The 18,569-nt window shown below is 39.6% G+C and overlaps 1 protein-coding gene across 1 annotated transcript in view; it reads left to right on the top strand.

Annotated features, from left to right (window-relative positions):
- Positions 1–555: 555 nt before the first annotated feature.
- Positions 556–18,569, top strand: part of YAF2 (YY1 associated factor 2) — a 32,108-nt gene continuing 14,094 nt past the window's right edge. Inside the window, exons 1-2 of the mRNA XM_032107520.1 lie at positions 556–810; positions 950–1,075. Coding sequence (XP_031963411.1) covers positions 785–810; positions 950–1,075 — 152 coding nt within the window. The 5' untranslated portion in view covers positions 556–784. The remainder of the gene's footprint in view (positions 811–949; positions 1,076–18,569) is intronic.

The raw sequence follows: 18,569 nt of genomic DNA on the forward strand, positions 1-18,569 counted from the left end.
GAGGTTGCTATGATGCATGTGAACCACACTGTACTTGCAAGGTTTTAAGTGCAAAAGTACCACCCTGTGCACAGGTACAAGGTAACACCATTCTCTCCTGGTTTTGTGTTGGTACCCACGGTGTTCTCCCTTGGCCTCAGGCCAACGGGATGCTTTAGACCAAGACTTCTAAGCAGAACTTCGTATTCAGCTTATTCCCGTTTGTTTCTTACTGTAAACCACGGCATGGAGCAATTTCCGTGGGAAGAAGCACAAAACAATCTGGATGCTAGAGCGAGCAACCCTGGGCGATAACAGAGGGGCGGCTCTAAGGCAAGAGCCGCGCAGGCCGGCTGCAGTCACTCGTACTCCCGGTCTGCCCGTTCTGCCCAGCACCGCCTCCCGCCTCCCCGCTGGGGCCGCCCCCGGCGCCGGCGCCGCCCCCGCTCCGCCCGCCGCCCCCAGCAGCCCCCGCGTTGCCCCGGCCCCGCCGCCGCCGCCGCTCGCAGCGCCCGAGCTGCCGGCGGAGGGAAGGTGCCGCCGTGCGCGGCCCGCCGGGCGCCGCGGCCTGCGGGCGCCGCTGGTTGGCGGCGGGGGGACACGTGAGCGGGAGGCGGCGGCAGCGGCGGCGGCGGCGGCGGCGGCGGCGGCAGCAGCGGGAGTTTCCCCGACAGCTGGAGGTTGCGGCGGCGGCTCCTCCTCCCCGGGTCCCCGCTAGAGCACAGAGACCCCCCGCGCTCCTCCTTATTGACAAACGCACAAAGGGCCGCGCCGGGGCCGGGCCGGGGACGCGTCTGGAGCCGGCATGGGAGACAAGAAGAGCCCGACCAGGTAGGGGCAGCGGCGGCGCTTTCTCGTTCCCCCGGGCCCTCCGGGAGCGCGGGGCCGGCGGCGATGGCGGCGGGGGCGCCCCGGGGGCGGCGGGGGCGTCGCGGCCGGTGCTGCCCCTGGCGCGCGTGTGTCTCCGCAGGCCGAAGCGGCAGCCGAAACCCTCCTCGGACGAGGGGTACTGGGACTGCAGCGTCTGCACCTTCCGCAACAGCGCCGAGGCCTTCAAGTGCTTGATGTGCGACGTGAGGAAGGGCACCTCCACACGGTGGGTCGCTGGCGGAGGGGGAGCGGGGGCGGCGGGGGAGCGGCTGTGCGGCCGTGACAGGAATTGGGGCCGGGGGAGCCGCGGTGCATCCCCAGCGTGTGAGGAAGGGCGGCCGTGACAGGAATCGGGTCTCGTTTATCAGGGGTGAGGGCGGGAACACACAGCCTCCCTCAGCCCGGGGCTCCTCGGTGAACCTGACCCAGCGGTGCGCTGGCGTGTGTAGAAACAGAAATAATAAATACCAGGAAGGGCATAATTGCCTGCACAGCCTAACCCTGGAGAGACCGTGCCCCTCTCACGAAGAAGAGCTATCCCCTGGGGTGTGCCTGCTAAGACGCTCACCCTTTTAATATTTTTTTTAAATTTAAAATTATTTCTATATTAATTTAACTTTGCCTCATACATAACCCCTTTATCTGATTATTATTAGTGGTATTAGTATTATTTTAATTCGTTTTTCATCACAGAGCATCACCGTGCAGGTTTGCGGGGGCTACAGAGGGTGGATTATAACCCTTCAGTGTTTAGGGAGGAATTGTTAGCTGAATTGCGCTGTATGGAATTGCCTCCCGGTGTAACCGTGACTGCCCAGGAGAACCTTTTCTCTGTACACCAGTCACAAAGCTTGCGGTGGATTAACTGGTTCCTGCGACTGCCGGTGGCCTGAACATGTGTGCTTGGGGAATGGAGGCTTTTTACAAACGAACTTGAGCGCACTTGTAGCCATGCATGCTAACGGAAGAGAACGGTGCTCAAGAATCCTTTCTTACGTTACCGTACCTATGAGTTAATCCCATCTGCAAGAGAAGTTTAAATGGCAATCAAATTGCAATCCTATCAAAACCCGCAATTACATTGTAGACATTGGTCAAAGCAGTGCTGAGTATGACTTGCAACAAATGTTACATGTTTGAAATTGTAAGTGGAAGGTTGGGTCTAATTGCTTGACAAAAATGATTACTCTCTATTTCTGGAGTTGGTTTCTCTGACTTCTGAAAAACAGAATGAATATTGTAAGGACTTCTCATAACTTCAGTTGTGAATATTAGTTGAATGTTTTGGGGTTTTTTTTAACAAAGGAAATCAGTAAGGTAAATGTGCCAAGAGGGAATTGCATCTGTCACACATATTGTGGTTTCCAGTTATAACAATGACATTATGTTTATATCACAGAGAGATGTGTACAGATTGGCAATGTTCAGCAAAATAAGACTGCTGAATTAATGCAAAGTCTTTAAAAACAGCATGAAAAAAAGCCTCTTTAACATCCAGTCAGTTTGATAAGAAAAGTCAGTTTAAAATTATGTTTTGTTGCATTGGAAACTCAGCTGGATAAAAGCACTGAAACTGAACAAACAAACAAAAAATATACCTCCTGAGAAACAAACATTTTCATTGCCTTCTGTTTTCCCTACTTGAATAGTTCATCTTTTAAATAATTTTGCAACAAAGTGTCTTTTTTTCCCCTTTGATTTCCACTTTCTCCCCAACAGTGACCTGACATGTGAACTGTGGTTGATTTTTGTTTTTCTACTTAAACTCTGTGACAATGTGTACCTGAGTACGTTTATGGGACTCTTTTTCCCATAAGGTCTAGATGGGTTGCATCTTCGTATGTTTGCTAAGTCCAGGTTTTACACATGGCATGAGGTAGATAAAAGTTGAGGTTTTAGGCCAGGCAGCTTTTGTCTCCAATTCTGATATATGATTTGAGCTAGTAAGTAGACCTTTGTGTCCATGGAGAGAATCATTAGGGTGCCAAAGAAACACAAAAGGCCAGCTGGGTGGATTTTTTGATTTTTTTTTTTTTTTTTTAAATCTTTCCCAAGGATCTGGAGTCCAAGTGACCAAATTATTACCTTGTTAAAGCATTTGTTGGTGTTGCCTATAGGACAAAATGGTTTTCATCAACATGGGGCAGGATAATAATACTACCATGTTTTGATGGCACTGAGAATGCATTATTTATTTATTTTAGTCTTCCATTTTGAAGTTCGATGTTAGATTAAGTTGATGCATCAGCATGGTTGTTGCTGTGCAATGGTTCTTACTTAAAAATTTCAACTGTGTTTTTTTTACTGATTGGCACTTTGTCTATAAGACACTGTAAAATGCAACTTTTTTTTTTTTAATTCAGAGAAATCTCTTTCTTTGTGTTGAAATGTGTAATACCTGATTCTGAATGTTAAACTTCACTAAATGTGATCAGATTTGCACCTGGAAAAACAGGCAATCTTATTGAAGTTAAGTGGGTTTGAAGGCCACTGGAAATTAGGTACGAAGTTGATTAAAACATTTGATTATCCACATTTACCTTTATAGAAATATTTTCAGGAATGGGCAGGGTTTGTGGGAGTTTTGACTGTTGAATAATTTCTTCTCTCTGAAAGAGTTACCTTTTGTACCAGAGGCTAGATGTGGATTATGTTCTCTAGTAATTGATAGAATTTTTAAGATTATTTTTAAGTGCAAATAATTTTTACAATTTCTTTATTACATTTTATTTCTAGACTGAATTTTCAAAGCAGATTCGATCATGGAGTTAAATTAACTTTTTGTCTATGGCAGTATTGCATTGAATGGTTAAACTGGGCTGTGCTTGGAGGGGGATGTCCCAAGGGAAGTCCTGGATGCAGCAGGAAGTGGCGTAACTGATTCCCAAGCTGGCACTCTTTGGTTTAGTGCTAAAGCAGTGCCCCAGCATGGTGCCAGTTAAATGTGCCACAGGTCAGCTGTAAAACTAAGATCCTATCTGCCAGATGGAGATCCCTCTACCTTTTGCTCTACAATTGTTGCCAGACATTAATTTGGTAATGTCACTGAGGATCTAAACTCTCCCGGTAGACATGGCTTTAGTATTTACTTTCTAACATAAAAAAACATGTTCTGTTTTGTTGCTTGGGTACTGAGAAATTACTATGTTCCTCTTAAAAGGAGACTGCACTGAGTATAGTAATTTTCTACATGTGACCTTTAAAGCATTTTGAAATCTTTCTAGATGAAAGATGTTATATAAGGAACATAGGACTGTAATAATTATTCCTTTCTTGAACAAATCTCCTGCTGAAGTTCATTAGAAGCACAACTAAGGAATACTGAATAGAACCCTCATGTACTGTGTTATGGAAGGAACTGGTAGCAACCTCTATATTTAGGTTGCCTAGTAGTTGCCATTATAAAGAAATTGTATGACCTTTTTGAGAAACTTTGTTGTTTGCAAAAGCCATTGCAGATTGGCAAAAGGAAAAGTCCTTAGGCTAAATAAGTGGTCTGATTTCCCTGCCCCATGAAGTTGTTTAACTTTTGCTGAGACTATATCACTTGAAAATCATCATTCCCCTTATGTCACTCATGTTGTACAGAAAAGTCTCTGCTAGAACACTGAAAAAGCCCAGACTGGAATTGTGTAAAAGCAACAGAGGCAATGACGGTATGCTGGAAACACGGAAGGGAATTATATGGCTCCTGGAGAAGTTATAATGGGGTTGCTGAATTTGGTTTGACTTTCACAATTACTGCTTTGTCAAAAGAAAGTTGCCTCCATTGGCAAGCTACCATTTCTTTTCTTTCTTTCCTTCTGTTCTTCATGGCACTCTCCTCAATCAGGAGTGTACTAATACTGGTTGACCTTCAAGAATTGGGCTGGATCCTTGGACAGACCTTATTGCAGCCTGTATTTGCTCCCAGTTTGTCTGTCCTTCAATAGATGTTTGGATTTTGCTTTCCTTGCCAGCTCACACCGTTAGTCACTGTAATTCAGATGTGTTGTGAAGCTGAAGAGTTTGTGTTGCTGGGAAGAAGTACACAAAAGGATTGGCATTCCCTCTGAAGGAATGCACGTTTCCTACTCACTGCTGCCTTCTAGGGGGCTGCATTACTGCCCTGTTGTCATCTCTCTGCTTCAACGTCCTCAGAAGTGTTATTAATGCTCTTGTTATTCAGTTAGCAGTAGCATCCAGATTTATAATTACCTGTCCCTTTGCTTTCCTTCGTGTGGTTTTTACGCATGTGGTCTGATCTCTAGTTGCAAGATCCTATTCTTTTTTCCGTGCTATGACAAACCACTTCTCCTTTCAGTGTGAATGATGAGCATGCAGGCAGTATAGCGAGAGCTACAGAAGGAACTGCAAATACTGGCTTTTTAAGCTTTGAAGTACTTGGAATGATATTCTACTGTGTAAACAAAGGAAGAAAAGGTGTGGGGACATGCAATCAATTTCCCCTTTTCAGACTTGATAACATTCTGTGATTTTTAGATTAGGAAAAAGGGACGAATTTCAAAGGATATTTTCACTAATAGTGTTCCTTTAGCTAGTAATAGAGGAAGATTTGTTGTACAGAAGTGTATTTAATGATTGTTAGCGTTTTACTTTATTTTTTAGAACTACTTTCATTACTTGCTTTTGAATTCAGCAAAAACATAATCTTGCCTGTGAATCTGAGTTTTATGGGTTTTTTTGGTTGTTTGTTTGTTTTTTGTTTTGTTTTTTTTTTTTTTTTTTTTTTTTTTTTTTTTTGCTTAGGTTTAGGGTGGTTTTTGTTAAGGGATTCCTATTTGATACACATGTTGAGTAAGCTCTTATATCCAATATCATTTGTAAAATAGCCCCTGAAATTTGTAGCCAGAACAAGAAAGTCATGTTAAGTAAGGATGAATTTTTGTGGATTTGGGATCTATACCTCTTAACGTCCTTTGCTGCTGAAGTAGAGATAATATATAACCAGCCAAATGGGGGCATGGTGTCCATGTTCTATGATCATCGATCTTCATCACTGAATTGTTCCTTTTCTCACAGGCTAAGGTATGAAAAGCCAAATTTAAATCCCACCAGACAGAAGAGTATGAGATATAAGGAACTGGGATAGAATCTTTGTACATTTCCTTGGTGTTTGGTCTGTGCTCCTTGATTGTGCCTGAGAGTTTGGCCATCTAATATATGCATGTATTTTATAGTCGTATCTGGTGATCTCCTAAATATGAGGTCTCTACTTGGAGCTGTCATGAGTTTGTTTTGTGCTTCGAGACGCATAATTAAAATGTTTAATTTTTTAACTTGGATATCAAGGTCATTTTTCTTCAGAAAACATGTGCAATGTGTTTAGTCATGTACCATCTGGATGTTTATAAGCACAAATCAGTTACATTTAATCAAATCTGGTATTTGTATTTCTGTTGAAATGCAGTACTGCTGAGGACAGAGAGTTGGTACTTCTCTTGTGTATCTGGTTTAACATGTCTGTTTCACAACAGCTTGTTAAGGACTCTTCTGCCTTCCAGAATGCAGCCTCTGTGTGTGCACATGCGCATGTGTGTCAGGGGAAAGGTTGGGAAGGAGAAAAAGAGGAAGAACTGCCTGTCATGCTGATTTTACAGATACATGACTGAATCAAACTCAACAGACTCAAGAGCTGTTCATTACTTGTGATAGTTTAGAGAAGGAAATATTTGCAAGAATGAAGTGAGTAGAAAAGTCATATAGAGCTTGGTGAAATATGGGTTATATATTACAAGTTTTATGGCTTAGTGTTAATATTAAATTATGAAGAGGAGCAAGAATAAATAGTTCTCTTTTGCTCTGTAGATAGCCATTGAGTAATCCAGTCATTCTGGACTTCCAGTCTTATTTTTAAAAAGAGTTTTTAAAAGTAACCTTTGAAATTGTTTAGGAATTTATTTAGGAATTGTTTTCCCTGAAAAATATAGTGAAACTTAAGAATTCTGCACACATCAATTTCAATGATGTTATATAACAATGAATGAATTTTTATTGATTGGGTGGCTCTGCTAGATGCTCCTCCTGGGTGTAGCTTCTATGGGCAATAGAGAATGCAATGGGCAGCCAATCAAAAGAAAATCAAGTCTGTATCTTAGAAAGGAGTAGGGGGAGGGTTGTTGACTTTTTTTTTTAAGGTTAAGTCTCATGTTAAATCTTTGTCGTTTTGAACCTGACAGGTATTTTGTTACTCTAAGAAGCTCCTAAAAAAATATAATCTACTACTAATATAATCTACACTGCTACAGTCTGGTGTCCTTTTGTATCTTGCTGTTACTTAAACAGGGCTTTTGTTCATGCAGTTGTGGGGCCTGCTGTGCTTTGTGCTGTCTTTTTTGGAATGGATAATTTTCATTTTGAGTCACCTTCACTCAAGACTGTCTTGTCAGATAGTTCTCACCACCTCTCAGCTTGATTCTTGTTCTATTCCTTATACCTTTGTCCAAAGTATAATTAAAAATATCAAATAGTATGCATGTAAAACCCCACTATAAATGCTACCCTATAGATACATGTAAATATATCTACAGCTGGTTGTTGAGAACTATTAAACAAGCAAACCCAAATTTTGAACTTGGTTCTGTGCAACTTTGTCCTCATCATAGTTTAACTTAAGTGGGAGAATATATTTTTGACAGTGTTGCAAGTCAAGACTGGCAACATGTATTTCTTTTCTCCTAGTTAGTAGGACTACTAGTCCGTTAAAGAAAGAGACTAGGCTGTCAAGCCAATTGGCTTTAGCCTTTAATGCTCCCTTTAATTCTTAAATAATTTCATTCTAGTATCTTTCTGAAATTTGGGTTAGGTTGAGTTTTCATTTGCCCATCTTGTGATTTCTCTTTTTTTCCCTTTTTTTTCTTCTGCAGTACTTGATGACTTCTTTCACCTTTCCTGTAGTTCTCTAAAGATTTTTTTTCTGAGGGTGAATTTCATTAGAGGCTGTTGACTGCCATAAAAAACATTCAGTGGACTGTTTCTTATTCTGACTTGAACTCATACTCCCTTGTTTAATTTGGTTCTATGGAATTAAACTTCTGTGTGGGTACTGAAGCAAAGAAGACTATGCCATCCAGTATTTGCTTTCTTTCCATGATTAAGTACTTTCCTTTGGGGCATAAGTAGTGTGTGTTTTGATATCTGTAGCTTTGCTTGCTGCTTTTTTTTTTTTTTTTTTGGTGGAAATGTCATCTTTGTGTTTAGTGCCACCAGTGGTATTCTTATTCTATGCGTCTTTTCTAGGGAAAATTGTCTGTCCTAAACTAAAAGCTACTGGGATTTGAATAAACACCTCAAATAAGATGAAGTATGTTAAAAGAGAAGATTAGCTGGTAAAAAGGAAGCTCTTGTATCACCTGTAAAGTGATGAGAAGTTGCATTTTCTGCCCCTAACTTTTTATACCAACTTTTTCTTGATTGTTGTGACAGCCCACTATGCCTATTACTGTTTAAAACTTGATAGAAATGCCTGTACTTTTCATCTTGAAAGTCAGGTTAGGACAGTATGCTTTGGAAAACATTTCCTCGGAGTATCAAATGATGTCTTCTTGGCTCATACAGTCAGCTACGAGATACTTTTGAAGTAGGCTAGTTAGAACAAAATACTAAGTGTTCAGTTTTTATACTTTTATGCAGTGGCTTATCCTGGTTTAAGTAGGACAGAGAGATCCTGGGGATTGTCTGTTCTCTGAAGTGCATTCCACTGGTATGTGGTACACTGATGTAGAGCAGGCTTGAACTTGGAGAGTTCAGCTGCAGAATGCTGTTGGGAGGCTTTTGGCTGGCAAACTTTCCATCAGAAGTCAGATTGAAGACTAGAAGATATGACCTTGACGTCTGCTACAAGTTTTTTCTTGTTTTCTTTGGAGTTGAGGGGTGGGGAGGAAACAAGCAATTGAAAGTTTTCCCATTCTAACTTACTGAAGATTTGGAACCTATCTTTAAACTTTTCCGTGATGCTTGAATATACTTTCTCTGTACCATACAGCTCATATGACAGTGCCTAGTAGAAAAAAGGTGTGAAAGAGTAGGGGTTTGAAAATTCACTATGGAAATAGAGTTCCCAGCTTTAAAAGCTGAAAAAAGTTGGTTTGGCAGATGCTGTGAAAGGAAAGTTGTTTGTTATGGCTATCATTGAAATCTGTGATTAGGGTCATGCACTAGTAGTTCTGTGATTGAATAAGAAGGATAAAAGAGAAGGTGAGGACTCATTCTGTGGTATCTTTTTAGATTAATATACATCTTAATGAAAAATATTAGAGAGACTTGATTTTTTAGGGAAAGAGTGTAGCCTTTTCCCCTACTCAAGGTGGACATCTTTATGGTGGGGCTGGCTCTGAATGGAAGAGGTTTCTAGATTGCTGCAACCTTCTGGGAAGATGATACCTGCAATGCAGAACAAATAACATAGGTCAGAAGCAAGCTCCTTCTGGTTTGATCACAAAAATAGATGTACCAAGTATCGACCCTGCTCAGTGCAACAATGACTGTGCTGCTGCATTGGTGTGAACCTCATATTTTGCATGTTTTTCTGCATAGGTGCAAGAGGTTTCACAGTTTCTGCAGGAAAGGGGCAGAGGAGCAGCATGGTGGATCCAATCTTTTGTGAGATTGGCAGTTGGAAGAGGTCACTTCCCCATGAATCCCAAGGATCTAGGGGTCTAGGAGACTGTAACCACTCCTTTTTCTGTAAACTCCCCAATAATGCCTCCTCAGAGGATGCTGTTAGAGGAAATTGAGCTTCCTGACCCCTGCTTGTATATAGCAAGGTGTCATCTAGGAAACATAAATTAGTTCATACCTATATGTTTCTCAAGCACAGTATTTTCAGTATAGCTGTCACACTGAGCATTGGTGCACCACGGCCTGTGGCACATGGGGAAGAATTCTAACAACAGTATGCAAGAGGTTGGAGCCTTTAAACTGGTCGTTGAAGTAACGTCTGATGGCTGCTTTAAAAACTATCCATGAAGATGAACTTTGTCTTTCTAAAGGTTCTGATACAGATATTTCTTAGAGCAGGCTGTTGTGCACTGTACCAGTTGTCTTCAGGAGACTTGCTGGCCTCATCTGCTAAATGTCATCTGGAAAATAGGGCATTCCCTTTAAGGGAATGATTAAATAGGGACACTGCCTCAAGGGGTAGTTTTCTGCACATTTTCACAGTGACTGATAAAACCATATGGGTCTTGTGAGTCTATTCTAATTGAATCAGCTTTTATTGAAAGACAGAATTGCTAGAAATGCATTGAATGGATGAATTCCAAGTAAATTATTCACACTGTAAAACAGCTAGGGATATGAAAGCACAAATCAGAGCTGTCTGAAAGTTAGAATTCAAATATACATAGGATGTGTAGAAATTGCATTGCTACTCTGCTATATGCACATGGATCTATATCATGTTTTCTCATACAGACCACTAGCTCCATTGTTTGCACTGTCATAATTATTCAGTTGCATTATTTGCAGAGGTGGTGAAATGGACTGTTAATACTCTAGGATATGACAGAAGTAATGGTAATGAGAAAAAATAATTTTGAATAGCAAATTGTTGAAGATGTATTTAATCATGAACTGCTTCAATGTAGAAATAAAGACTAGTTTCTCACAAGATGGCTTTGTGTAGTGATTAGTGAGGGCATATTCATGTGACACAGCAAGCTAAATGTAGTTTAATCTGATAGTTTTTATTCTATGAATAGCTTAATAGAGTACTGATGACTGAGGGAGAGTAGCTCATCTGTGTCAGAACCAAAGACTGCTTCTCCTGGTAGTGATTCGATTTAATTTAATTGATAGCAACTTGTACTTGCGTTACAAGAACTGGTAGTAGGAAATATTTTTTACTTTTCATAGTAGGACTTAAGCTGCTAAAAATCAGGAGTGGCATCATTACATGAGCTGCTTGCTTCTGTGTAGAACAATTTACAAGATCTAGCCGGCCACAGCATTTGCAATACTGCTTACAATACACACTGTCCCTGATGATTTCCTGTTCACTTTAAATAATACCACTGATGTGCTTATACAGAATTTTTTTTTCTTTTTTTTTTAATTAGGAGGTAAGTTGTGGCCTACTGGCACTTGATCTCAAAAACCAGCAATAGTAATGGAACATGTTTGTGCTAGGTTTATAGAGAAGTTGCAAAAGCAACTTCCATTGTTCTGGAATATTGTTTGGCAGAACATAAAAGGTCGTCTTGTACAAGATGCTGCAGAAAGAGATTGTGGAGTAGATATGATAGTCGATAAATATAATTTTAGAAAGCAAATTTTGCTTATGTATCAAATCTGGAAGAAAATATTATTAGTTGAAAAATTGCCTGATAGAAGAAAATAAAATCTGAAAACGTTGTAGCTACTAGTCTGCAAATATATGGAAGGATATATTAAAAGCTGTTGTGCATTTTGTGTGTACAAATGCTTAACAATTCTCTAATTATTTGGGAATTAGTGTTTTACATTTGACAAAAACAGTCTTCCACTATTGAAGTTTAAAAAATATTTCATGCTTTTAAGTGTTTACTGTCAGGCTAACACTTGAAAATTTTGTTGTCTTGAAGCACAAAGAAAGATCAGTAAAAAAGATAGGGAATTTTCTGCTTGGTTTCTGTGCAGCCAGATTGCATATACTTACACCTTAATGGTACAGTTTTAAGCATAAACTGGAATGAATGGCCCAATATGTAACAGTTAAACTTTTATCTTCTCACTTGGGAGTTTAATAAGAATCTGCCACTCTGTATGTGTCAAATTGGTTGTTGATTGTCAGCATTATTACATTAGGACAGCTACTGCAGTGATTTAATGCATGTGTGCACGTCTTGGTTCTAGTTATTTCATTCTGTAATATAAAGAACTCAAGTAAAAATTTCATGACTTCTAGGAAATTCTTTTGCATTTTAAGGCATGATACGATTATGATGTGAAATTAAATTTGGTCCTGGTTTTTTTGTTTAACACTGTCAATACCATTTCAGTGTCTATACAAATGTAGGTCTCAATTGAAATTTTCCATGATTTCCTAGTCTTGAAAAGAAGACCAGTCTTTCTGAAGTTAAGCTCTTTGGAGGCAGAGGTTAGCTCAAAGCAAGGAAGACTCAGGTAGCTGTGTATGTGCTTAATTTTTAGGGGAATGCTTAAGTGAAGTTGCTTACATTTTTTGTTGTTAAAACCAGTTACATTGGGAGGGAAAAGAGACTCTGGAAGTGGCATTGATACAAAAATCACTAGTGTCTTTGATACCTGTTTTGCAGGAAGACTTCTGAAAAAGAAAACATGCCTGAGGAAATTACTTGCTATTTATACAGTAACTTGTTATCAGTATATGGGGGTGGGAGAAGGGAAGTAACCTTCAAAAAAACCTGGCCAATGGGTGGGAGGAAAGTTTATTCACTTCTTAGTAGTGTCTACTTCAAGGTAATGTGTTACTTGTTGCAGAAACTGAATTTGAACTATCTTTTTTTTCCCCCCATTCTGACATTTAGAGCCATTTAGATGTTCTGCCATCTAGATCTACATCATCGATCCATCATGGAAAGTCACATTCCAAAGTTGCTGGTTGCAACCTGTTCTGTGATCTGCTGAGTGAAAAGCTGTCTAAGCTCTACTACAAAGTTAGAGTTAGATCATTGCATAATTAATGTCTTTTTGAAAATGCACAGGAAGCTTGTCATACTCTAATATTGCTACAATACTTAACTATAGCTGTGCCTTGTAGAAGTTACTGAAGTAAATGCTGTAAGAATTGCTCCAAACATTCATATCTATGTGAAGGTGTTCTCCTAATATGTGTTACAGGAGTATTCATTCCTTAAAAAATCTTCTACTTAAAACTACTTCTTCACATCTTTCAATTTGTTTAAAAAGCTGCTTACTGTAAAATCATGCCTCTTTCTGTTTGTGTCCCTGTATATACCTGCCTGCTTTCAAGATTAGGAACAACTTTTTATTTTTTAATTAATTGCTCTAGTTACTGCGTCAAGATATATTTGAGAATGTGGACCTTAGTAGTTAGAGAAATGAGAACGTGTAGTGGAGGAGATTTGACTAGAGACTAGCTAGAATATGATGACAAAGTAGAAAGTATGTGAAGATAAGCTTTTCTTGAGGTTCCAGTAATGACTGTGAACTAGAAAAATGGAGATTAGAGTATTACTGTGGGTATCAGATTTCTATTAGCTTCTTGAGACATTAATATTTAGGACAGATTTGAGTGGAAAATGATCTTCAGATAAATTATAAGATATTTAAAGCCTGTACATCTGTATTGTAAAATGACCCAGTGTAGTAATGAAAGGACAGAGTAGAATTTAAATGATTCAACTTCATTCTCAACAAGATTTTAATGCCCTTAACTGTATTCTGTTTAGACTTTAAAAAAGACGTGAATGAAAGAAACATCAGCAAATCAGGATTTTTATTAGGGTTTGGAATGTTAACAAGGCATGTCTGAAGTCACTGCTAGATGAGGGAGTAGCAAAAGCTGGTGTAGGAGGAATAGTAGTATATGAATGATGTTAGAATTCCATTTGAAAAAAGTATTGATTATCTTAGCTGAGTCAGCTCAGTTAAAAACACAGAAGCTGCACAGGAGCAGATAGAAAGGAGATCGACAAGTCTGCATGGCACAAATGAGAGAGGGATACAATCATCTGTTTACAGAAGGTTGCTTTTTAAGCAGTTGTCCTTCAAAAGTCTAAGTGAAGGGGAAGGTGGGTTTTAGGAAAACTTGAGTGGTTAGGTGGAGGACCTGACTGACTTTCTCTGAAGCCCAGTGAGTAGTTCTAGGTATTTTTTCCTACAAGCTGGTTGGCCTTGTTCTTTTATGCTTTGCACAAAGATACTTAATTGGGAATGCCCAACTTTGATTTTAGAGATTCTCCTATGTGAGTCAGAACTGTGACAAGCGTTCTGCGTTCAGTCCATAATGCATCAGCATACCCTGTGTTTACAGTGCAGCTTTTGGAACGATCTCCAAGACTTTCCCAAGGAGACACCTTAAAAAAACTCACATGTGGAAACTGTAAAGGCAAAAGCATTTCTTTTTTTGTACAGGTTCTATTCTTTAGCAGTCAGCTACATGAGTTTGACCAAAGATGACATATATAGATAGATTATTTACTACATGTGAGACCTTTTGACAATAGCAAGTCCTGTAAAAACCTGGAGAGTAAAATTCAGGGTGCTAATTGACTAGACTACAGGTTTCTGAGGAATGAGTCCTATCATGCCGTGCTGGTAGGACAGAAAGAAGCTGATGTTCAGAAACATGCTGAACTCATTACCTGAGCCGTGTGCAGTGAAGGCCTAAAAGTAGCAAGAAGTTGAGTAGAAGATGTGGGAACTTCCATTATCTTGGAAGCATTTATTCTGTCCTCCTGAATCACCTGAAAGGGAAGAATATTTTCTATTTAAAGAATAATGTGGATTTTTCATTTTTGAGGAAAGTATTCTGTGACCAAGGGTAAGATGAAACCAGTCATGTTTCTGTTCTAGATATTTCTAACTTGTCTTTCTTGAGGAATAAATCTGCTGTCTTGAGCAAAAAGTCAATGTCTCCCTGCAGGGAAGAGAAGTGTAGATAAATGGTACTGCTTAAGGATTAGGGGTGCCTTTGAATAAAACCTCTTTAAGTCTCTGAAGCCTGATTTGGTTTGGTGGTGGGGCTTTTTTTCTGAGAAGTGGAGAAAAGGATGAAATTCATTTGCAAAGTTGAAATTTTGAAATGTATGTGATACCATGTAGAGATTCTACATTTTAAAAGGTGAAAAATTATGAAGAAATACCACAGGCTTTGTTGTTCTCAGGAACTGTTTTTTTTTCTCGGAAGGAAAACATGGTAGGAGATAAGATATTGCTGATCAGTCTTGACCTGTTCTGGTGAACAGACAATTCCAGATATATAATAGTTGCCTCTTCTGTTTGATAGTATCATCGTGATCACAGAGGTCTTTTCTAACCCAAATCATCCTTTGATTCCTTAATATTACCTGTTTCATTGAATCCTGCTGTCATTCACAAGGTAACTGCTTAGTATTTGGAAGAGAAGCTTGAATCCATGAACCCAGAATCAATCAATACCACCTTGGGCAGCTAGGACTTAACATTCTTCTGTAGGAACAGGGTTTCACAGACAATTTCTTCCTGATTTTTAAGATGGGACAAGATCTAGTCCAGTAAAACCGGACTAGGTTTTTCTCTAGCTATTGGAGGAAAGGTTTGGTAAGTATGCTGACCAGAGCTCAACAGCAGACTTAAGTATCAGGCCTAATGTGCTACTTCAAAAGTTTTTAGATAAGTCATGTGTGTCCATAGCTTTAGAAAAAAGATAATTTGCCACTTGAGACAGGATAAGCCTCTGGAAAGAGCTATTGGCCTGAATTGAAGCCAGGAGGTGGTTGGGCTTGAGAAGAGGAAAGGGAAGGAAAGGATCATGTTAAAATGGAAGCTCTGCTTGGCTGATATTCTGGATCCAGGTTTTCAGCTTGATTGAATGCTGAGGTGACAGTGTTTCCTTAATCTAGACCCATTGTGTTTCAATTGGGAAATTGTAATTTTAATATTTCTGCTATAGTAAAATATACAAAACAGAGGAGATGGAGCTTCAGGAAAGAGTGTGCCTTTGACTAACTTTCCCATTCTTCAGGATGTCTGAACCTTCTAAACTGCACATTACAGATGACAATACACTTTCCACAACAGGTTGAAAAAAGCACTGGGATTTAATTAGAGCATCAAGATTTCTGTATAGAAAAGTATAGGTTGTGTTCTGAGATCTGTGGATAATGGGAGGATATGGGTACTGCTTCTGTGTGGACCATTTTAAATCCAGGATGGCTTCCACTAAATCAAAGCTAATATGTTGGCTGCTCTGTTGGACTGTTAATGTCTCTGCACTGTGCTTCTCGGCAGTCTCGCTTGGCGCGCCATGTACTACTTGGCAGTCTTTTTTGGCTGGCTCTGGGCATCCAGGATATGTGGCACCAAATGGACAAATCTAATCCCAACTTTACATGCAGGGGTGCCTCATGCTAATGGACTCTCTTGAGATGTAGGTCGATTTGGAGTTGGTTCATGGAAAAACTGTCACAGTTGGCCCCATCATGCTCCTTGTTTCCAGACTGTAGCAGATGAACCCTAAAGCTGATTGACAGATAAGTAATTCAGGCCTGTCAGAATTGGAGCTTCTACTCTGGGTAGTGCAGGAGACATTAGATGCTTTATGGACTTGTGATGGCTACAGAAGCAGCATTGTGCAAATGTAGTTGTGCTCGATATAAATTAAATTCAGCTAAACCCCAAGATGCTTCAGCATTAAGCCAGTTTGGTTGTCTGCATGTTTGATGCACAACTCAGGCAACTGAGAGTTTACTGTACTTCTGGTGCATGTGTTGGTCATTAGTACTGTACATAGATTTTTTGCTTTTGTTTTTTTGGTTCTCAAAATGGACCTGCTTTGCTGTAATGAGATCAAATTACTCACTGTATCAAATTAGTCAAAATACTATTAACATAGGTTATTGGTGAATACTAGGTGAGGGAAATCAAGGAAGCAGGTACTGCTGTGAGATGTCTAAAATTATTTACATGCAGGAAGGCACTGTGTGTTGCAATAGGGATGTTGCAACACGTGTATCAGTCAACGAGGCCCGTGGAAAAGAAATACAAGGACAGATTCTTGGTAGATGTTTCAGAGGTGTTTATTTCTCCAGCCGCATGGCCGGGGCTCTGCCGAGGAACTGTTACAGTCACGGGACCCGAGGGTCCTTCCCCACGCAGGGGAACACAAACCAACCAATGGGGAACGAGGCTGGCCGGGGAAACCCCGTGCCTCCCACCCAGGACCACATGGCTGGGGGGAGGGACCCCAACAGCTGTGTTGAGCTCTGGGTCATGGAAATGACTCAAGGCAACTGTTCCAGATAACGTGTGGTCTTCTTGAGTATTTTTCATCTCTAGGCATGAAAATTGCTGTGCTATGAAGAATTTTTTTAAGAGTGCCAACAACGAAAACTAGTCCGTCCTTTGCAGCATTAAATATTTTCTTCCTTTGAGAGCATCAGTACAGGATGAGTTTCCGCACACAAATCCTAAAGCAAGACAAGTCTCTGCAGCCTCTATAAATATGCTTTCTAAACCAGACGCTAGATCAAACCCTGTAAAATAAAATGTAGTCACATCCTGCAACAAGAAGACTAGGGTAAAAATGATGACATCCTTGTTGTTGAGCATTTATGGGAATTTTAGGGAAGACAGAAACTTTACTCTTGTATGTTTGTATTAATGACTGTTGACTGTTTAAAAACCAAAAATGTTAGTTTTCCTAGTTTTTTTAAGGAAACGATGAAGTATTTACAATCTTGAAAACAACATTGGAATTAGATAATTAATAAAACTAATGGATGAGGTTGGAATAGAAGTGTAGGTAGAAGTATGGCTGATGTCAACTTAGAAGATAACACTGTCTGAAAGGGAAAACTAGGTAGTAGAGAAGGAGAGGTGCAATATTCAGAGAGGTGCAATATTTGGAGATGTGCAGTATTCAGAGATGTGATGTTTAGAGAGCTCTTGGAAGCTCAGTAAATAAGTTTGTTGATATGCCTACAATGCTTAAACCATAAAGTTCACCTCTGTTGGAATGAATTGGTAGCTCTTATCTTCTGTAATAGTGTATGCCTTTCTTTCTTAGTGTTCTCCTTCAAATGACTGAAGTGGAATTACTAGGTAAAAATACAAAGCTTTTAGGGGCTGGCTAAATAACAGGTATTGTTTTTATGAACATTTCTGCTTGTAGTTCTGCATTGTTCAGTTGTGGTGGTCCAATAGTGGTCCAGTGATAGAGGCAAAAATGTATGTAATCTTAATGCAGAAGATTATAGAGCTTCTTTCTAAACACCAGTTAGCTCAGGTGCTCTTGAATATTCTTAAAGAGAAAATTACCATAAATATAAACAAAAGACAGTGTTAACACTGTATCTACTTAATCTGTAGCAGTGTATTACAAGGAATCTTTAACTGGTTTTGAAAATGAGTACCTTAAAATGTTGTATTTTGGCAAATCATCAAAATAAATTTCATTTTACAGGGATAGTTTCTCTTACTTTTATCTTCTCTGAAATAGTCTTTTATGCATGGATTTATTCATGCTTGAATGACATGATTCAGCTACCACTAAGCAGGAACAATTCTATCAGGTTCAAGCTTCGTGAGTGTAGTAGAGTTATCTCCTGACACCTGCATGGCTTGCAAAGTGCTTGGTTGCAGTTCATTAGCCCCTTTTGAGTACCTGGGGAAAAAAAATTGAGTGCTTGAAAGGTGTTCCTAGTGTTGGGAGATGAATTACTTTTTTTCTTGATTTTTTTAAGTATAGGGACATTGAATGTCTCATTTAATAAATTGGGATGTGACAAAGCAGATAATAAAATTGAGAACAGATATATAACTGATAGCTACAGAAAAAATTGACAACAAAAAGATGGCTCTTTAATGGAAGGAATAAAATGGAGTGGAATCTCTTGTCACAGCAAAGCCACATAAGAGAACCTCTTGATTAATTTTTAGTGCACCTTCCAAAACGTGATTTCTCTGTGGGTTTTTTGTCTTTACTGACTTCTGTTCCTTGTTGACAGCATTTTTTTTTCAGTCTCGTTTGTTTCATGGTATTAGAAAAAATGTTCTAAGCCTAGGACTTAGAACTAAGCTTAATTTCCCAGCTGTAC

This window comes from Corvus moneduloides, chromosome 4 (assembly GCF_009650955.1).
Source record: "Corvus moneduloides isolate bCorMon1 chromosome 4, bCorMon1.pri, whole genome shotgun sequence".
Classification (NCBI taxonomy): domain Eukaryota; kingdom Metazoa; phylum Chordata; class Aves; order Passeriformes; family Corvidae; genus Corvus; species Corvus moneduloides.